The 20173-nt window shown below is 43.2% G+C and overlaps 1 protein-coding gene across 1 annotated transcript in view; it reads right to left on the reverse strand.

Moving 5' to 3' along the window:
- Positions 1–11134: 11134 nt before the first annotated feature.
- Positions 11135–20173, reverse strand: part of Erich2 (glutamate rich 2) — a 29742-nt gene continuing 20703 nt past the window's right edge. Inside the window, exons 10-12 of the mRNA XM_035446853.1 lie at positions 17459–17516; positions 12212–12283; positions 11135–11330 (exon numbers count right to left, since the gene is read on the reverse strand). Coding sequence (XP_035302744.1) covers positions 11206–11330; positions 12212–12283; positions 17459–17516 — 255 coding nt within the window. The 3' untranslated portion in view covers positions 11135–11205. The remainder of the gene's footprint in view (positions 11331–12211; positions 12284–17458; positions 17517–20173) is intronic.

Raw genomic sequence — 20173 nt, forward strand, 5'->3', positions numbered from 1 at the left:
CAGTAACCAGCAGGGGGCGGTAGACTACAATTCCTGAGGAGAACAACAGCCCCAAACACAGCTGGTCTTTAAGGAAGCCAGCCAGGATGTTTCCATTTCACGTAGATCTCTGCAATTTTTTTTTTTAAACAAAGCGGAACCTTTTTAAACTCTGAGAAATGCCCCAGATGAGACTTCTAACACACCCACTGTCGCGTGTCCCTTTGATGGGAGGACAGGTAGCATGACGTTCCTTTCCTTTCCTTGCTGCTGTATCCCAAAGGTGGCCTAAAGGAATCCTCTGGTTGTAAGCTAGAAACAGCTTCACTGTAAAGTGGGTAACACAGAAATTACAGACCTGAATCTAGGTGTGTGAAAGACGATTTTATTACAAAACTGAGTTAGTTAAAGAGTACCCCATTTCTTTTTCAGTTTAAAATACCAGGCACTCAATCTCTGTTTCCAAACGTGTGTTCTGGTACTGTTTGTAAGGAAGTTCTGTAATGTTCTGTCTTGGTCAGGGAGAATCTGGTTATTTAAACTTGTGGTGTCAGGTTTGGCTCCTTCCCAGGCATTGACTAGTACTCAGGGAAGAATACTTCAGCCTTAAATGAAGGGATTCATCCCAACTCCCAAAGTTGTCCATCCATTTCATGTGAAGGGATTCGTTTTAACAGCTCCTCTGGCTTGCAGTAACCATACTGTAGGTTTTCCTAACATAGTAAGGGTAGGTTCATCATAGTTCCAGTTGGGAGGCCCAAGTCCTGTTTTCTGTGACTAGGTGAGCCAAGGATCCTTTGGATCCATTTAAACATGTTTTCCCCTTAGATATGGTTTCTCTGTATAGCTCTGGCTGTCTTGGAACTCACTCTGTAGACCAGGCTGACCGCAAACTCACAGAGATCCACCTGCCTCTGCCTCCCGAGTGACGGGGATTAAAGGCGTGTGCTACCACAGCCTGGATGAACTGAAAATTTTAAATGAAAGGATTAAATGGGAATCATTATCTTCTTACTGGGGTTATAGACTTATTTCAACTCTACAGCCAGGGACCAAGCCCCAGACAAGTCTCAGAGCAGGAGGAGCCTTCAAAGTTCCTCATCTCTCTACCCTCTCCTCCTTGTTGAGTTTAGCCATGGTTTGGATGTTGGTATGAAAGTGATCTTCAAACTCATGAGTTTTAGGGTGATGTGTTATGCATCAGTATTATGGCTATAGCAGATCACTATAGTCTTTTACACCAAGAAGGGTAAGAGGAGCCAAGGTGGAACTCAGGAAATTTTGGCATCTGTTGAGACAGGAAGAGAACTCCACCCTCCCTGAGAGTGTTGGCTAAAGGCCAATTGTTATTGAAGTTTCTCAAAGGAAATGCTAATTTCATGGCAAATCTTTGTCAACACATCTTAACATTTTTGCATTTTAAAATGACTAAAGCTAGGCTGCCCATGTTGCAGTGGATGGCCCTACACCCAGGCACACATGAGCAGCACTGAGTGAGTTCAGTGGATTTAAGAGGACCAGAGGTTAGGAAGGAAAAGTGGATCTTGGGGTATTGGAGGAGTTGGAGGGAAGACAATGGGGAGGTGAAACTAACACAATGGCTGAAGGGGCCAGGCAGGAGCAATAAGGCTGCCTATGGAGAGTTGTGGGTCCCTTTTCCCTCCATCAGAGGGCAACTGGAGCGGAAGCAGTGTCTACGGAGGTTGCAGGGAACCTTCTGTTGACTCCACAATTCCCAAGTCCAGCAGGACTGTGAAGGATTTTGTTGTCACTACCCTAGGAGAACAGGGCAACAACAACCCCAGCCTCAGTCATCTTCAATGTAGGGGGAGGAGCCACTTGGGAGAGTCCCCAAAACATTGTGTTGACAGCCCCCACCTCTGCTCACATTTCTCAAGCCTGAGCAGAGAAACTGATGCCACCCCCTCAGCCCCCGTCCCTGGTAGACAATTTCAGGTGACTGAAAGAGACTGTGAATCCAGTAGCAGAAAATGCAAGAGACTTCAGTTTACTCAGGAAGCTCCAAAGTCTTCATGGAAGCTGCAAAACTTTGGGAGTCTTTGCTTCAGTCACTAGAGCAATTTCAGGTACCCCAAAGAACTCCAGGAGGCTTTACTTTCACCACAAATTTTGATGAGCCTCAGGCGATTCTGCCCACAGTTACAATTAAGTGTCCCTGTGAGGTCCTCAATCTAGCCAGGGAGGAACACCTTATACACCCATGACACCTGGGATGGGTGAGTTGAGAATTTCTGCTACAGACTGTATGGCTGAGCAGAAAGATTGTGGTTAGTAGACGTTATAGAAGTAGCCCTCCCCTTGTTCTTCTTGGGGTAGGTGTGTGGGGGGGACTATGAGGGAGTCTTCTGGCCCTCATGCCAGTGCATTGTTCACCTTGTGTGGCCTAGACCCCACCACCACCACCCTTGGTGTTTTTACAGTCTATAGTCTTTATCTCAGCTGGGTTAGAGTCTTAGTTAGAGTTTCTATTGCTTTGAAGAGACAATGTGACCACCACAACTTTTATAAAGGAAAACATTCATTTGGGGTGGCTTACATTTTCAGAGGTTTCGTCCATTATCATCATCGTGTGACATGGTGGTTTGCAGGCAGGCATGGTGCTGGGGCTGAGAGTCCTACATCTTGGTCCCCACAGACAACAGGAAGTAGTCTGTGTCACAGTATAGCAGACCTCAAAGCCTACCTCCACCTTGACACACCTCCTCCAACAAGGCCACACCTCCTAATAGGACGGTTCCCTATGAGCTATTGGGGGGGAGGGGCTACTTCCATTCTAACTACCATAGTCAAGTTGGAGCTGATAACTAGAGGAATGAATAAACAACCCTTAGACACCTCTCCCCAGCGCACTCCAGCCACAGTGAAGCAGATGGGAGCTAAAGCCCGAGAGAGTGGTCCACTGCCGAGACTGGAGGGCTGATACTGGGGAAGGTCAAGACAGAAGACACCAGAAGAGAGAGAGAGAGCTGCAACTTCAGATGGCTGGGAGGAGCCAAGTCTATAAGACCTTAGCACCTAAGTTCCAGAAAGCTAGCTGTAAGAAGCTATACAGCACCAAGAGTGGGTCCCAAAACCCTTAGCCCAGAGATGTCACACCAGCACTGGGTGCTGGGCCACTGGCACTTAAAGCCTAGTGCCTAGAAGTTCTAGGTTCCAACACTGGAAACTTAGAGACACAACACTGAGGAGAGCTGCTCTTTTTTTGTAGCTTCCATCGGAACAGAGCAAAAGATCCCTCAGCTGATTGGTAATAGAGTCCTAGGACTGCTTACTGTTAGCCGAATGGGGGTGAGTGTTTAGAGACATCTGTTTCTGTGTCTCTGTCCCTCAATCTTTCTCTCTATCAGCATGACTAAGAGAAATAGCAGCCCTTATACTACAAGTGATAAATCTCATAGAGATCGTGTATATTTTTAAAAAATATTTTATTTTAAAGTATATGAATGCTTTACTTACATGTATGTATGTGTACCACATGCTTGCCTGGTGCCCACAGGGGTCAGAGAGGGCATTTAATGTCATGGGACTGGAGTCACAGGCAGTTGTAAGCCACCAAGTGAGTGTTGGGAACTGAACCTGGGCCTCTGTAAGGGCAGCCAGTGAGCCTAACTGTTGAACCATCTCTCCAGCCCCATTTGTGTTCCTATGTGTTTTATGGGTTCTCATTCAATTACCATATGTCCTCTGCTTTATACAGGAGGCAGTTTAAGCCAGAGAGGTTCCAGGGCTTAGCAGACCATGTGTTGGGTGAGAAGTGGCAAGGCAGTTCTCTCCTTTTCCTGCATCCCACGTGCTCTGCTCTGTGACACATTCCAATTCTGTCACTAATAATTTGACCTGGAAAAAATTATTCTCCCAGGGGCTCAGTAAGAACAGGACTGGGGTTTCAGAAGAATCTAGACAAGGCTTCATCTGAAATAACCTGCTATATTTTTTATATCTCTTCTCCCTGGGGAATCTTCTCATGTTGTAAATGGTATGGTCTCCAAGACTTGGCGGGGGGAGGGGGGTCTTAAGGGAAAGTTGTTTCATCTGGAAAGAAAAGCAAAACTAAAAAAAAAAATGTTGAAATCAATCAGACTTGAAGTTAATACTTAAAAAAATCTTTTTAGTATTGTGACATATATTTGTGTGTATGTGTGTACTATGGATGGCCATGTTATAGTACACACATAAAAACCAGGTGACAGGGGACAGCTTTCTCCTTGAGACAGAGTTCTGGCTGTCCTCAAACTCTCTATGTATACCTGACTGGCCTTTCAGAGGGATCCTCCTCTCCTGCCTCTGCCTCCTGAGTGCTGGAATCAAAGGTGTGCACCACCACCACCCAGCAAGAGGTCAACTTTAATAGTTGGTTCTCTCCTCCATCCCTGTGGGTCCTGTGGATTCAACTCAGGTCTTCAGCCTTTGTAGCAAGTATCTTTACCTCTTGAGCCATCACATTGGCCCTTGCAAATCTTTCAGGGATGGGTCAGCTCCTCCTCTTAGTGGCAATAAAGGTTGTCTGACTCACAGAGATTTAATTCCTGGAGAAGGCGATGTTTTGATGGGGGATCCAGACTCACCAGGGAGGGGAAGGGAGTCCCTGTGATGAAGTCACACTGTGTGCAGTAGTGGGTTTCTGCAGAGTTTATGGTCTCAGTATTTTCCTACCTTCCTTCTCGCCATGATCGCATCTAGTCATGTGACTTTAAATGCCATTTTTATTTGTGTATTCATATCTTCACCCAACATTACAGATTCATATAGTTTGTGGAGTTTCTCACTTAGATTAATAGTTGGCACTCTAAAGTGTCCCAAATTAAACTCTCAAGTCTTCCCCCTGATGTGTGCTATTATGATCTTTTCCATCTCAGTTGACAACTAGCAGTGACATCTCAACTCTTCCATCTGGCTTAAGCAAACATCTTGGAGTTATCCCTGGTGCTGCCATTTCAATCTTGGTAAACTGTTGAGTCTACTTTCAAACTTAGTTAGCATTTCGGTTTCTGTTCCCACTCCCCCCATTCTTCTTCCCATGGTGTGAAAGCATTGGGTTCTAGGATGGGAAGCTCTCTGGAGTCCTTGCTTACAGTCAAGGTGCAGTTCTTCACCTGCCACTGCCACATTCAAAGCACTCTAGGGTCCTGTCTCAGTGAAGTCCAGGTCTTTGTCATGTTCCTGCTGTGGGGTATCCACCAAAGACCACTCAGACACACATTCAAGCCAATAGACTCTTTTTATTCGCCATCCAGAGACTACACTGGATGTTCAGACCACAATGAAGTTCCAAGCCTTTCTCAGGGTGAGCTCTTAATCACCAAAACCACACCTAGTTTGACACACCTCAGTTAGCAAGAACAGTCAGTCAGAAACAGAACTACAGAAGTTAAAGGGCAGGTTAGTACATTCCAGGACATTCCCAGAACTGTGGACTTTGATGGATTAGGTCTTTGTTTTCATTTTGGCAGGTGGTGCTGGGCTCCTAGGCCTGAATGGTACTTCAGTCATGAAGTCGGTCATGCTAAGGTCTGGGGCCCCGTTATACTACCACTGCTCGGACCCCCAGTATTCTGGACTTTAACTTGGCAATGTGGTTTCATTATCCCTCTTCCAGCCTCACTCTTTTTGCTAGTTTCCTGAATATTTCAGGCATCCTCCCATTTCAGGTGGCTTTGTAATTATCACCTGTTTGTAGAGTTCTTCCCCTGGGTGTGCACAAGGTTTGTTCCTCCACATTCTGATCTTTGCTTTAATGTTCTTTTCTCAGTGAGACCTTCCTCTATCCCTTTTTTTTTTAACATGGTGTTTCTCTAGGACAACTCTTTCCCCAACACTTTTTATCACTTAAAGATGATTTGCCTCATTTAATATTCATTCTTCCCAACAAGATGAGACTGCTCAGCGGGTAAAGTGCCTGTCATGAAATCATAAGGCCTTGAATTCAGATCCCTAAACTCCACACAAAAAGCTAGCTATGGTGGTGTGCACCTGTAACCCTACTGCTTGCTTGTAGGAGGAAGTTTCTGTCCCATAAGCTGCTCCCAAATAACCAACACAGAGACTTAATATTATAGATGCTCAGGCTTCTAACTAGCTAGCTGTTACATTCAAATTAACTCATATTTCTTATCTACCCTCAGCCACATGGTGGTACCTGCTTTCAACAAAGCATGTTCATCTTGTTTCTCTCAGCATTCTCAGTTTGGTTGTCCTGGCTATACTTCCTGCCTGGCTACCGTCCAATCAGCTTATTCTCCAAGTGACAAATCTTCACAGTGTACAAAAGGATTATTCCATAGCACTTGCTCGTTTCTAGACCCCACTGGACAGTCTAACCAATTGGTGACCATTGGGTTCAGAGAACAAGGCAGAAAGCGTTATCGGAAGACACCTAATGTCAACCTCTGGCCTACACACACTTATGCACCCCTCCCTCCGCCTCGTGAATACAAACACACAAATGTGCTCTGTGAAACTGTTATTACTGTCTTACCATTGTGTCCCAGCACAGAATGTTTCTTAATCACTGTAACCACTCAATTCATGATTTGTTGGTTTTATTTTGTACAGCTGAATAGATGCATTCCAAAACATTTAGATCAGGAAGAGAAGGCACATAGCAACTCCAGTGTGAGTATGGCTTGTCCTTCTTGGGCCAGCTTGTTTGTTTGTACCTCTGAATCCAGATGAGAAAGCAGAGGAAGGGCAAAGCGCTGTCCTCCTTCCCCAGATATAAGCTGTCCTGAACAATGTAAGTGTCATAGTGGATGGAAACAGTACACACAAGCATTGCCTTAGCAGGTTAGAGAGCAAGGCTAGCAACTTAGTTTGAGACAAATCTCTCAGTGTTCTCTTAAGTTTGCTTAGTGACTTTAACAAACAAACAAACAAACAAAAAACCTCAGAGATCTGCCTGCCTCTGCCTCTCAAGAGCTGGAATCAAAGGCATGCCCCACCCCCCCACCCCACCAGCTGCAACATTTGATTTTAATGTTTCCTCTTTTCTTTCACTGGCAGGTTTTGAGGTAAGACAAAATACTCTGGGGATGACAAAGTCAGTTGATTTGGTCTGTTGCGCCTTTGGCTAAACTCTTCTGACACCAGTGGGAAGATTTTGGTAGCTCTTAGGACAGGCAAGAACTCCTTAGAGCGCATTATACAGTGGTAGGCAAGTTAATGGTAATTTGCAAGTAACCTGTTTCTTGTCAAGATATTTACATTTTTTGTTGGTTTGTTTTGGTTTTTGGAGACAGGGATTCTCTGTGTAAAGACAGCCTTAGTTGTCCTGGAACTGGCTTTGCAGACCCGGCTGGCTTAGAATAATTTTTATTACAAAGATGCACTGAGGAACCTGAGGCCCAAAACCTTGTTACAAAGTAGCTGAAATGTTAAAAGGGTTCCAGTAAGGAGCTCATGAAAGTTAACAAAATATATACTTGAACTTGGTGTGAACTCGGTGGCTCAATCCTATAAATATTCTGGAGGTAAAGGGAGGAGGATTGATGTAAGTTCAAGACCAGCCTAGACTACAGACTGAGCCCTCGCTTCAAAAAACCAACACATGCATGTACAATCGCACACAATTGACTTTTATGCTTGTGTGGTGTATGATGTGTGTGCATATGTGTGTATGTCTGCATGTGTTATGTGTGTGCATATGTGTGTGTGTGTATGTATGCATGCATGCATGTGTGTCTGTATGTATTTTTTGGTTTTCATTGCAGAGCTGTTTTTCTTCCTTGGCTATGTTTGTTTTTAAGCATTTTATTTTTTGACAGGGTCTCATGTAGTTGAGGCTGTCCTCACACTCCTCATCCTCTTGATTTTACCTCCTGATTACTGAGGTTATGGGTGTATACCACAATGCCAGATAATACCCAATAGGCTTTTTTTTTAATTTTTAAAGATTTATTTAATGAGTATTTTGCCTTCATATATGTGGGTGCCTGGTACTTGCAGAAGTCAGACCCCATCTTTGTCAGGGTTACTACTGTGATGAAACACCATGACCAAAAACAACTTGGAGAAGAAAGGGTTTATTTTGCTTACATGTCCACAATACAGTTCATAATTGAAGAAAGTCACCTGGAGGTAGGAGCTGATACAGAGGCCAACAAGGAGTGCAGCTAATTGGCTTGTTATGTCTTGCTCAACCTATAGGACCCAGGACCACAAGCCCAGGGGTGTTTCCACCCACAAGGGATTGGGCCCTCTACACCAGTAATAAAGAAGATGCCCTACAGTCCTGCCTCCAGCCCAATCTTATGGAGGCAATTTTCCAGTTGATGTTTCATTTCTTTAGCTTGTGATAAGTTGGCATAAAAGTAGCCAGCGCAGATTCTAGGATACAGAAGCTATAGTTCTAAGATACAATGTGGGTTCTGGGCACTAAGCCTAGTTCCTCTGGAAGATCATCCATTGCTTTTAGTTGCTAAGCCCTCTCTCCAGCCTCCATTAAAAATAAATTTAAAATATATTTTAAACTTAGAACAATGTTAAAATTAAAATACAATTGCTAGTTCACTTTCTCCATTCCTATTCCTCCCTATAATCTCTCCCATGTACCCTGCTGTCTTAGTTAGGCTTTCTATTATTGTGAAGAGACACCATGACCCATGGCAACTCTTATAAAGGAAAACATCTAATTGGGGTGGCTCATTTATGTTTCAGAGGTTCAGTCCATGATCATCATGGTGGAGGGCATGGAGATGTGCAGACAGACATGGTGCTGGAGGAATAGCTGAGAATCCTACATCTTGCAGGCAACAGGAAATCTACTGAAACACTGGGTAGTATCTTGAGCATAGGAAACCTCAAAATCCACCTCTACAGTGACACACTTCCTTTAACAAGGCCATACCCATTCCAACAAATCTACACCTCATAATAGTTCCAGTCCCTATGAGTTTATGAGGGCCAATAACATTCAAACTACCACACCTGCCTTGCTCCCTCACAAAATCATATCATGGCCTCTTTTTGTTACACACACACACACACACACACACACACACACACACACACACACACAGTCTAATATGTAAACTAATATGTAAACACATTTGTCAAACTTGAGTATAGCTACTCCTTTTTGTTTTTGGTTTCTGTTTTCTTGAAATACTATCCATTCTTTCATTTTTATTGTGTTGGCATCCATTAAGTGAATTTCTTGCAGACAGCAAATAGTTGGATTTTGCTTTAAGAAAAAAACCATTCAGTTTGTATGTACTGTTTAATTGGAGAATTAAGACCACTTATATTTAGGGATACTGGGCTAGGGATGTAGCTCAGTTGGCAGAATGCTTGCCCAGCACGTACAAAGCCCTGGGTTTGACCACCAGAGCTACATAAAACTGAACATGGTGGTTCATGCCTGTAATTCCAGCACTTAGGAAGATCAGAAATTCAAGGCCATGGTCTGCTACATAGTGTGCCCTTTGAGGCTAGCCTGGGCTACATGAAACCTTGCTTCAAGACATACATACATATTTAAGGTTATTTAAAGGTGTGTATCTTTCTCCCTTATTTATTTTATAGGTTTGCTGGTTTACTTGGCTAACAATATTTGATTCTCTAATTTTCATTATATACTCTTCCATTGAGACTCTCTTATGAGCTCTCTAACTTTCTTTTTTTCTCTGTGTAGTAGACCCTTAAGTATCTTTTGGTAATGCTGCCTTGTTGTTGAACTGTGCATGTCTATGTGCTGGTGAAGTGGATCAATGGGTAAAGACACTTACTGTCAAGCCTGACAATGTATATGTCTCATGCATGGAACTCTTATAAAGGTGGAGGGCGAGAAGTGAGTCCTGTAAGTTGTCCTCTGTCCTCCATATGTACACTGTGGTACAAATATGTGTGCATGTGCTCACATACATATACATAAGTAAAAGGTAAAAAACCCTAGTCTTCAGTAATAATTTTAGTGTACTTTGTAAACTAGGATATACCACGCCACTGTGAGATCAGAAAAAGGAAGCTCTTGCCCTCAATTCAGATTGATATTCATAAAGAAATTATTTAGGAATTTTTTAAAAATTTACCTTAACTACATCACAATTAATTTAAATGTGGCAGAAATTTATCAAAGAATCCTGAGTCTCTGTGGTTAAGAGCACTGGCTACTCTTGCAAAGGACCCCAGTTTGGTTCCTACCCAACACATCAGATGCCTTACAACCACCTGTAACTCAAGTTCCAGGGGCCTCAAAATCCCCTCTGCACATACGGTACATCTACACAGTGCGCGCTTGTGCGTGTGCTTGCACGCGCGCGCGCGCGCGCACACACACACACACACACACACACACAAGATAAAATAAGTCTTAAAAGATACAGAATCAAGCCGGGCATTGGTGGCACACGCCTTTAATCCCAGCACTCGGGAGGCAGAGACAGGCCGATCTCTGAGTTTGAGGCCAGCCTGGTCTCCAGAGTGAGTGCCAGGACAGGCTCCAAAGCTACACAGAGAAACCCTGTCTCAAAAAACAAAACAAAACAAAACAAAACAAACAAAAAACCATACAGAATCAAAAATAACATCGATCCATACATAAGTAAAAAGCCTTTCCAGTTGCATTAAAAATAGAAACATTCATCTTTCATTTCATTTATTCACACACACACACACACACACACACACACACACACACACACACACACACACTTATTTTCTAGCTACTCACCAGTTGCTAGGGACACAATCATGAAAAACACCAAAGTCCTGTTTCTCTGCCAGGGAGAAGATGAGCTCTCCAGATGCTGGTACATGCTACAGGAACAGATGACTTTTTTTTTTTTTTAAAGGCTTGATGAGGTAGTCATTGAGCGGGGACTGAAACACAGCTGTTGAGTCATGATGTCACAGAGGCAAATCCCGAGCCTACAAATAGGTGGCTCACAGAAGAGAAACTACTTACCCTCACCATGACTCACTTTTTTCACCTGTAAAATGGGGATAGTTACATACTACTTGGTGTTGTAAGATTAAATAATATATACAGAGTACTCACTGTGTTCCCAGCACATTATATTTCCTCCCTACTTCCCTCTCTAAGTGACTTGCCTTTGTGTAAACCTAAACATGAGCAAGGGACTCAAACTAAGAATGCAGATCCATTGAACTCTGAATGGAAGAAACCACACACTACACAGAAGCTCTCTTCCTTATATTTGCATTTGCATGGCATACACTCTTGAAAATAATTCTCCACAGCAGAGACCTTCAGGACCCATCTTCACATTCGTCGGAGCTGTCATCACTCGCGTCCTCACTGCTTTCTGCTTCACTCTCACTACTAGTGTCCTCTTCACTGTCCTCGTCATCTTCCTCATGTTTCTGTGCTTTCTCTGCCATGGAAAGGAGAGAGACGCCAATTATGTTCCTCAGTGTTCCCACGCTCCAAAAACTCTTACATCTCAACTCTCTCTTCCAGGAAGTACGTGTTTTTGAGGAATATAAAAATGGAGCTTAACTTGGTGTAGGATCAAGATATAACAAGAGAGTCAACATATTAAGTCAAAGTTAACTTAAAACACAGGTCTAAAAATAACTTTTACTATTGTCAATGAAATCCTTAAAAAGCCAGGCATGATCCCAGAACTCAAGCAGCTGAGGCTCGAAGATCAGGGTTATTCTTCAGACTCTCTCTAAAAATTACACCAACCAAACTTTGTAAAACGTTAAAGAAATTCTGAAATAGGATAAAGGAAATCAGTTTTGGGTAATTTAGAGCACCCTGACATCACTGGAAATGTTACATGTTCTGCTTTTTCCATGTTCAAGAGAGCTGGCTTTGTTTGGACAGTTCCACCCCATGTAGAAAATGGGGAAGTCAATCTCTTCCACTCACAGAAGGCAAGCTGATTTTAGACCACTCAAAAGAGCCATTTAGACTAGTGGTTCTCAACCTGTGAGTCACAACACATCAGGGGGTTGAACGACCCTTTCACAGGGGTTACATATCAGACATCCTGTATATCAGATATTTACATTACAATTCATAACAGTAGCAAAATTACATAATGAGAATAATTTTATGGTGGGGGGGTTACCACAACAAGAAGAACTGTATTAAAGAGAAGACGCATCAGAAAGGTTGAGAGCCACTGGTTTAGACATTCCTTAACATTTCCTGAAGAAGTATTTTCACAATCTATCATAACGTTTTTTTTAAGAACACTGTTTATAGTTCTATGAGGGAAGAATAAATTTCAAATTTCAAAATTACCTTTCAGCAATATTTCTTCAATAAGTGAGAAAAATTCCTTGGCCACAGGATTTTCTGGTTCATAGATTAGGACTGAAAACAGACAACAGAATATATGTTATTTGTTAGTATTCAGGCATGTGTGCTGGCCTGCCCTTGGAGTTCTGACAGGGTATGCCCTCAGCTGCTATCACTAAGAGTACCACCTCTGCACATTCACTATGTCTCCCTTTAAAAGGACCCTAACCACTTCCCATCTTTCTTTCTCTCCTTCTGTCTGTTACTCTCCCTCTGTCTCTTTCTCTCTCTCTGCCTCTTTCCTCTCTCCTGCTGCTCCTGTCCCAGAGGCCATTTTCCCCCTCCCCTTTCCCCCTTTTATGATCTCTTTCCCCTAATAAAAAGCCCTCCCCTTGAACCCCGTCACATGGCATCTTTCTCTCTCTAGCCACCTTTTAAAAATTACAACATTATTAAAATCTAGCGTTTGAGCAAACATCCCCTCAGAGTGAAACAGACTGAAACTGTCAATCAGAGCAAGCAAAAGTAAACAAACAAACAAACAAAAAACAAAACCAACAACAACAAAAAGAACTTCCACAATTCTATCCCAGGTATACCTGAGCACAAAGAAAACTCTCTACTTTCATGTGGTGTTTTATAAGATAAATGATGCTCCCTGTATTTCCCACCTCCTATTCAAAGAACACATTCTCCTCAACACAGCTTCTTTCCCAGGCCAGCGATGGAAGGACTTCGAGAATCAAGTTCTCCAAAGAGCAACAGTCTTCAAATCTGGAGACTTGGGTGAGGAGAAGAAAATGTCCCTAGAGGTCTGCAACCCCTCCCAATCTCATCCACCCAGTGTCTTCATGACAGTGCCTACATAAAGATCCCATCTAGTTATAAAGAGGTGAGTTTTCTTCCTTGCGCCAACTCTCCATGACAGAAGTGCCACTGTTTTAAACAGAGAAACTATACTTCTGTTCTAGCAACTTTACCCTAGTCTCTACCCCAGCTACTGCCTTTTGCTGATCCTTGCTGTAACTATGTTACTTCCTTTGGACTACTATTTTTTTGGGGGGGGGGGCTTGTTGATATGCTACTAATATCCTAGAGGCCAGAGTTTCATTTCAGAGTCACCCCATTTTTTCAAAACCCTACAGACCACCCTCTTCTTTTCCACCTGCTGTGAGGAGTATTCCGTATTCGGGTTACACACCCACTCCACTCTCATGCAGTATCTCAGTGGCCCCCAGGGGGCACTGAAACACCAAGCGTGCTATTCATTTGCTTGTGTGTGAGAGGTAACTGTGGATGTTCAAGGCTCTTTAGGAAATGATCCCCTGGTCTCTGCCTTGACTCACCATGCCAGCAACTACTACTGGCTCCACTAAATGTGACTAGCACTTATCACCAGTCTGTGTTGGACTATGCGCCTGCTTAAAAGTTCCTTCCAAGGATTCTAGGTGTCTTCAGAACCAATATGTTGTTGTAAAAGTACTTCTTTCTATATTTTAAGTTGGACTAAAATATGCTTATTGTTAGTCTAAATTACTTGTGTGAGGCAAGCCTCTTTGAAGAACGGTTCCTCTGATTTCCTTCTTTACACACCCATTTGGCAAACTAGGTCAAATACATTTATTGAAGTAAAATTTACATGTAGGAGTAACCACAGGGTTCACTGAACAGGTTAGCAATTCTTAGAACCATTTAGGAAACTTCCTATTGGAATTAGGATTATCACATGGGATCAGATATGAGATTAGCTACTCCTTCAGTTCAGCTTGTCTGTCCCAGCTGTCAGTCTTCAGAAAATAAAGGAATGGCAGCAGCTTTAACGCTTGGCCAGCAATGTCTAGTTTAGTGTTCTAGCTATCCTTACTCAGAGTGACTAAGAGGGTCTGTGACGAGTTGAGGGAGATTTCTAGTATTTTGTGTTAGAGGTTGTTTACTAAACTGGACCTCTGTAAGCGAAACAGCCCATCTGAGCCCCTGGGAAAGAAAGAGCCCCCCACAGGAATGCTTCAGGGTTCTGTTTCAGTATTTCAAGCCTGCACTCCAGGCTCCCACCATACTGGCTACTTTACACAGTGGCTCAGTGCTTGGTGCATGGTAGAACAACTAATAAGTATTAGTTGTTATTGTCATTACTATCATTATTTTAAAAGAATGGCTCTAGAATTACAGAATGGTTAACATTCATCGGTAGGCTCTCTTTTGGCTGAGGGGCTGGGGTGGTGAAGCAGTGGGCTCTGTGTCTCTCAGTTTCTCAGCGTGGGGAAAATTAAACCAGAAAGCACAGCTGTATCCCCCACTCAGATGTGTGTCACATAGCAGGAAACCCCTAAATGTCAGAGTAAATGAATGTAGACAGAGGGACAGGAAGCAGACTGCTTTACACCTAGACTCAAGTACTATACAGGCTAGGAGACAGAAAGTCGAGCAGTGTAAGTGGGGGAGACTACATGGGAAAACCAATTGGCCAGGACCCCTGCTCTCTTTCCAGCATGGTGCTGTGGTAGAACACATGTTCAATATGTTACTGCAGGAGGGTGGGAAAGAAAAGGGAGAGGACAGGGAGGGAGAGGTTTCATTAGGATATAATCCCATGAAGACACCTCAATTTAAACTTTTCAGCCCCATGGACCTACAGCGGATGTTCACGGTTCACAGCAGGTCAACAGCACTTTACTGGAAGCCTCACCTATGCCATGAACTGCAGGGCTGTTGGTCAGAACCACCTGGTGGATGTGATACTGGTGCTGAGTTTGTAAGCTACAGCCAGGCTTTCTGAAACGATCGATGGGTACGGAGGTTAAAAAAAAAAAAGTATAATTTCCCCCAGATTTGGTTCCATAAGAAATCCACAGAGTCAGGCGTGAGAGAAATAGAATCACTCACTTCTATACTCCCTGCTGGGGAGAAGGGAGTCACTGCAGGAAGAGGCTTCGAGTGCCACCCTCCTGTGTCACTGTCACTGTCAACTGTGCCAAGTTAGTTGCCTACCTCCTTCTGCTTCATTCAGTTCCTTTATACAATTAAGAGGGCTGAGGCAAGGCATGCTCAGTTGTAGAGGGCATGGTGGCATGACCATGGCACTGGGTTTAACTCTCAGTGGGCCCCTTAAGATTGGACACACCAGACATTCTATTCTCTGAAACTGGAAAGTCTGTGTGGGGGCACACAGGTCTCAAAAGGTCACAAGTGCTTTCGAGGATTCACAAGGCACACTACCCTGGATGTAAACTACGTTGTGCTAAAGGGGTCATGGAACCCATTTTAACAAGGAATGAAGTGCTATGTCAGGGTGGGAATGCTCCCATCCCTGGGCTGTGCATTCCCATCACAGTCACCATTTTGGGTCTTGTTAATAGTGAGGAATAGAGTTGCCATTTTCTCTTTTAAAATAACCATGACTGCCATATTAGAAGAAAAGGTAGAGCCAGCCTTATATGCATGACTAGCCTGGTCTATATAGGACAGCCAGGGCTACATAGAGAGACTCTGTTGAAGGGGGAAGGGAAGGAAAAGGAGGGGGGAGAGGGGAAGGGAGGGGTTGGGGGCAGAGTGGTTGGAAACACATTGAGAGTTGGCTGGGATCTTTCCAAATCATTAAAGAAACATTCTAAAATTAGAAAATAGAATTTCTGAAAATTCACTCCCTGAATAGGATTTCTTTTGTTTGTTTTTCTTTTTCTTTTTTTTTTCATTTTTCAAAATAGGGTTTCTCTGTTGGCTGTCCTGGAACTCAATTTGTAGACCAGGCTGGCCTTGAATTTACAGAGATACACCTGTCTCTGCCTCCTGAGTTCTGGGATTAAAGGAATGCGTCACCACCACCCTACTAATTCCCTGGGTAGTTTTTGTTTTTTTAAAGATTTATTTATTTATTATGTATACAGTGTTCTGGCACATGAGGGCACCAAACCTCATTATAGATGGTTGTGAGCCACCATGTAGTTGCTGGGAATTGAACTCAGGACCTCTGGAAGAGCAGCCAGTGCTCTTAACCTCTGAGCCATTTCTCCAGCCCCTCCCTGTATAGTTTTAACTGGACACAGGGGAAGAGGGTAAGTAAATTAAAAAACATGTCAATAGAGAATGTCTAACATCATAAAGCACAGAACTAAAATATTAAACTTAGAGCTGAGCTGAGTTTAAGAGGCATGTCAGGCACCATTTTAAAAGTTTGCTGTTGTTGTTCGCCTGTAACTGGAGAACCAGGAAAAGGAGCTCGAGCAACCAGGGCAGAAGTGGTATGTGAAAAGGTAATAACCAAGCAAATTTTGAACTAGATGAAACTATCAAATATAGATTTAAGAAACTCAACAAAGCACCCATTGCTTAAACACAAAGAAAACCACAAAGAGTAATTCTAACCACCTAACACCAGATAGAAAGATAAGGTAGACCAGGTATATCCTCTGACCAAAAGCTTCCACGGTTTTCTACCAACCACAGGGCAAAACAAGGTCCTTCAGCTGGGGAAAGGTCTGTGCTGCCCACCCAGCCTGTGCCCATGTCATGTCTCTAGCTTCATAGGCCAGCACCTGCCTTTGGCCCTGTCTGATCCACACAGGTTTCTGATGGCTGCCTTCAGGCACCTTCCCTCTCAGTACACCTGAACTTCACCCTGCTCTGTACCTTCTTCCTCCAGATGCCCACAGGCTGGCTTCCAACAGTTCAGTTCTGTCCTCCAGCTCCCAGTGAAACCTTCCAGGCCATCCTATGAAACTGCCCGACAACTTAGTACCTCCCCTTCCTCTTTCCTACTTCCGTTTTCTCCATAGCACCTATCATTCATGACACAACAATTACTTATTCGTTTATTTTCTGTCCAACAGCAGACCTGACTGTGGGATTGGTTTCAGTTGCTTGCTGATTGTCCAGGGTCTCACACAGTGCCTGGCACACAAGCAGGGTTGCACATTCGTGGAATGGACATGATCAGCTAGTGTTGACTCCCCTACCACCTGACTCTTTGCTGAAACTTAGCAGCACAAAGTGACTTTCTGCTTCCTATGTCATGATGATTCTGTTTTCCAGGACAGTGACCAGCCTATTAATCTACTTTGATTTAATACACAAAGTAGTACCCCAGGAGCCCCAGTGAGTCCATAGATAACCGAACTCATTTATCCTAAGGGATCCCTGAGACAGCAACAGAGATTTCACTAGACCGAGATAGCCAACCCATCTTCGTATTGTTGGATCTGTTTCTAGAAACAAAGGGACAACATCAGGAGAAGGCGAGCATTTGGCACTTACTCATCTGACATAGCTTTTTGGCCAGCTGGTAGTCTCGGCCCATTTCTGCTCTCAGGAACTGGAAAACAAATTCTTCAGGTAAGTGGTTTCAAGACAGAATTTAAATGTCAATTATAATAAACTCCCTAAAATACTGATTAATGATTAGTTATTCTGATTGTGGGGAGGGGGACAGGGTTTCTCTGTGTAGCCCTGGCTTGTCCTTGAACTCACAGAGTGCTGGGGTTAAAGGTGTGTGAGTGCTGCTAACCACCGGGCAGTTACTGTTTTTAACATTTACATATTTCTCCTTGTGTTAGTCTGTAGTCAGCCAGCTAACCACATATACCTTTTTTTTTTTCCCTTGGTTTTTCAAGACAGGGTTTCTCTGTGTAGCTTTGGAGCCTATCCTGGCACTCGCTCTGTAGACCAGGCTGGCCTTGAACTCACAGAGATCCGCCTGCCTCTGCTTCCCGAATGCTGGGATTAAAGGCGTGTGCCACCAACGCCCGGCCACATATACATTTTTATATTTAGATATTTTTATTTGTATTCACATGCATGTGTGTATGCGTCTGTGTGAATACATACCATCTGTGTGTGCAGGTGCCTGCAGAGGTCATAAGAGGGTGTTGGGTTCCCTGGAGCTGAAGTTACAGGAAGTTGTGAGTTACCTGGCGTGGGTGCTGGAAACCAATCTCCCAGTCCTCTAGAAGAGCAGCAAATGTTCTTAACTACTGAGCCATCTCTCCACCCAAGTCTGTATCTGAAGATGTGTAATGGAGCCTGGTGAGAGAGCTTAGCCCTGTTGCCCAGCCACAAGGTCTATGTGTTACTTAGTAGCCTGAGGATGAGGAGACTTATTCAACAGGCATCACATTGGTCTCACTGTTTACATATTTCTTTGGTTCAGGGTCAGTGTTCCTCTGCCAGTGTAGACCACGATGACATATTACTAGTTTAAAACAAATTGTGGGGACTGGAGAGATGGGTAGGCAGTTAAGAGCACTTGCTGCTCTCAAGAAAACCCAGGTTTTATTCTTACCACACATATCATGGTTCATAACTATCTGTAACTTCAGTTCCTGGGGATCCAATGTCTCCTGACCTGGGGATATCTGCATGTGTGTGGTTCACATGAACACATGAAAGCACACACATAAAATAATTCTGAAAAAAGAAGATAGCAAAGAACTGTGGACTAAGGCTATGTAAATTGGTATTTACCAGCACTGCTGAGGTATCGTCATTTTGCTTGTACTATTTATTGCTTTTGGTGGTTAAAAAGATAATACATGCTTGCCAAGAAGGAATTTTATAAGCTAAATAAATACATTCTGTCCCTAATTGAAAATACTTCTAATATATAGAGATGTAATTAATTTTTAACATTTCCATATATTGAAAAAACATTTTATTTTATGTGCACAGCATTTTGCCTGTATGTATATATGTGTACCACATGCATGCCCTCAGAGGTCAGAAGAGGTTGTCACCCTAGAACTGGAGTTACAGATGAATGTGAACAGTCATGTAGGTGCTGGGAACCAAACCCAGATCATCTACAAGAGTAGCCAGTGCTTTTAACCAATCAGTCAACAACTCTGGTACTTTAAAAATAAATGAGTATTTATGTGTTGATATTATCCAAAAAAACCCTAAAAAACAAAAAAACCCACAATTTGTAATTTGTGATCACTTTCCCCCTAGGGCACTACATAATTTGGAGCAGGGGGTCGATTCAGGGCCTTGTATATACTGAGCACATGTTCTACCATGGGGCTGACATCCCAGGTCATGAACATACTAAGTACATGCTCTACCACTGAGCTGACAAGCCGTCACTGAACAGTGTCTTGGAAGTTTTACTTAATATATTTTCTTGAACAATACTGTATTTCTAGCTCTTTAGATCACTTCCAATAAAATAAAACACCTAATATTTGATGCCTATCTTTGTGTGAGGCAGCTTTTGAATTATATACAAGTGCAGGTATCTGGTCTACAAGAGCCAGGTCCCTGAGAAATGATGAGATACTTCTCACTTACTTCCAGACTTGGGAAAAAGAACTGTTTACTAATTTAAAAAGCACTTTTTTAGAATTTTTCTCAGTTCTACTCTAAGGCTTTTAAAAATGTTTTTCTTGGGCTGGTGATATGGCTCAGTTGGTAAAGGTGTTTGTTGCCAAGCTTGATGGTCTAAGTTCGATCCCCAGGGCCCACACGGTAAAAGGCAAGAACTGACTCTACATGTGAAACACAAGTGCCCACCTCCCACCAATAAAAAAGAAAGTAAACAAACTGAGAAACTTTTCTATTGCTCATTAATTTAAGCCATGTTCTCATTTCCTTACATATTAACAAATGCCTTGTCTACTCATGCAATAGAATTCTTACTTAAAGGGTCAAGACCATACTGGTGAAACCCACAGAAACAGCTGACCTGAATAAGGGGGAGCTTTTGGCTCCCAGACTGATCACTGGGAAACCAGCATGGGACTGATCCAGACCCCATAAATGTGGGTGTCAGTGAGGAGACCTCGGAAATCTATGGGGCCTCTTGTAGTAGATCAGTACTTATCCCTAGCGTATGAATGGACTTTGGAATCCCATTTCACATAGAGGGATACTCCCTCAGCCTAGACAAGGGGGTGGGCCTAGGTCCTATCCCAAAGGATATGACAGACTCTGAAGATCCCCCAGTGAAGGCCTCACTCTCCCTGGGGAGCAGAAATG

The sequence above is a fragment of the Cricetulus griseus genome, chromosome 6 (genome assembly GCF_003668045.3).
Source record: "Cricetulus griseus strain 17A/GY chromosome 6, alternate assembly CriGri-PICRH-1.0, whole genome shotgun sequence".
Classification (NCBI taxonomy): domain Eukaryota; kingdom Metazoa; phylum Chordata; class Mammalia; order Rodentia; family Cricetidae; genus Cricetulus; species Cricetulus griseus.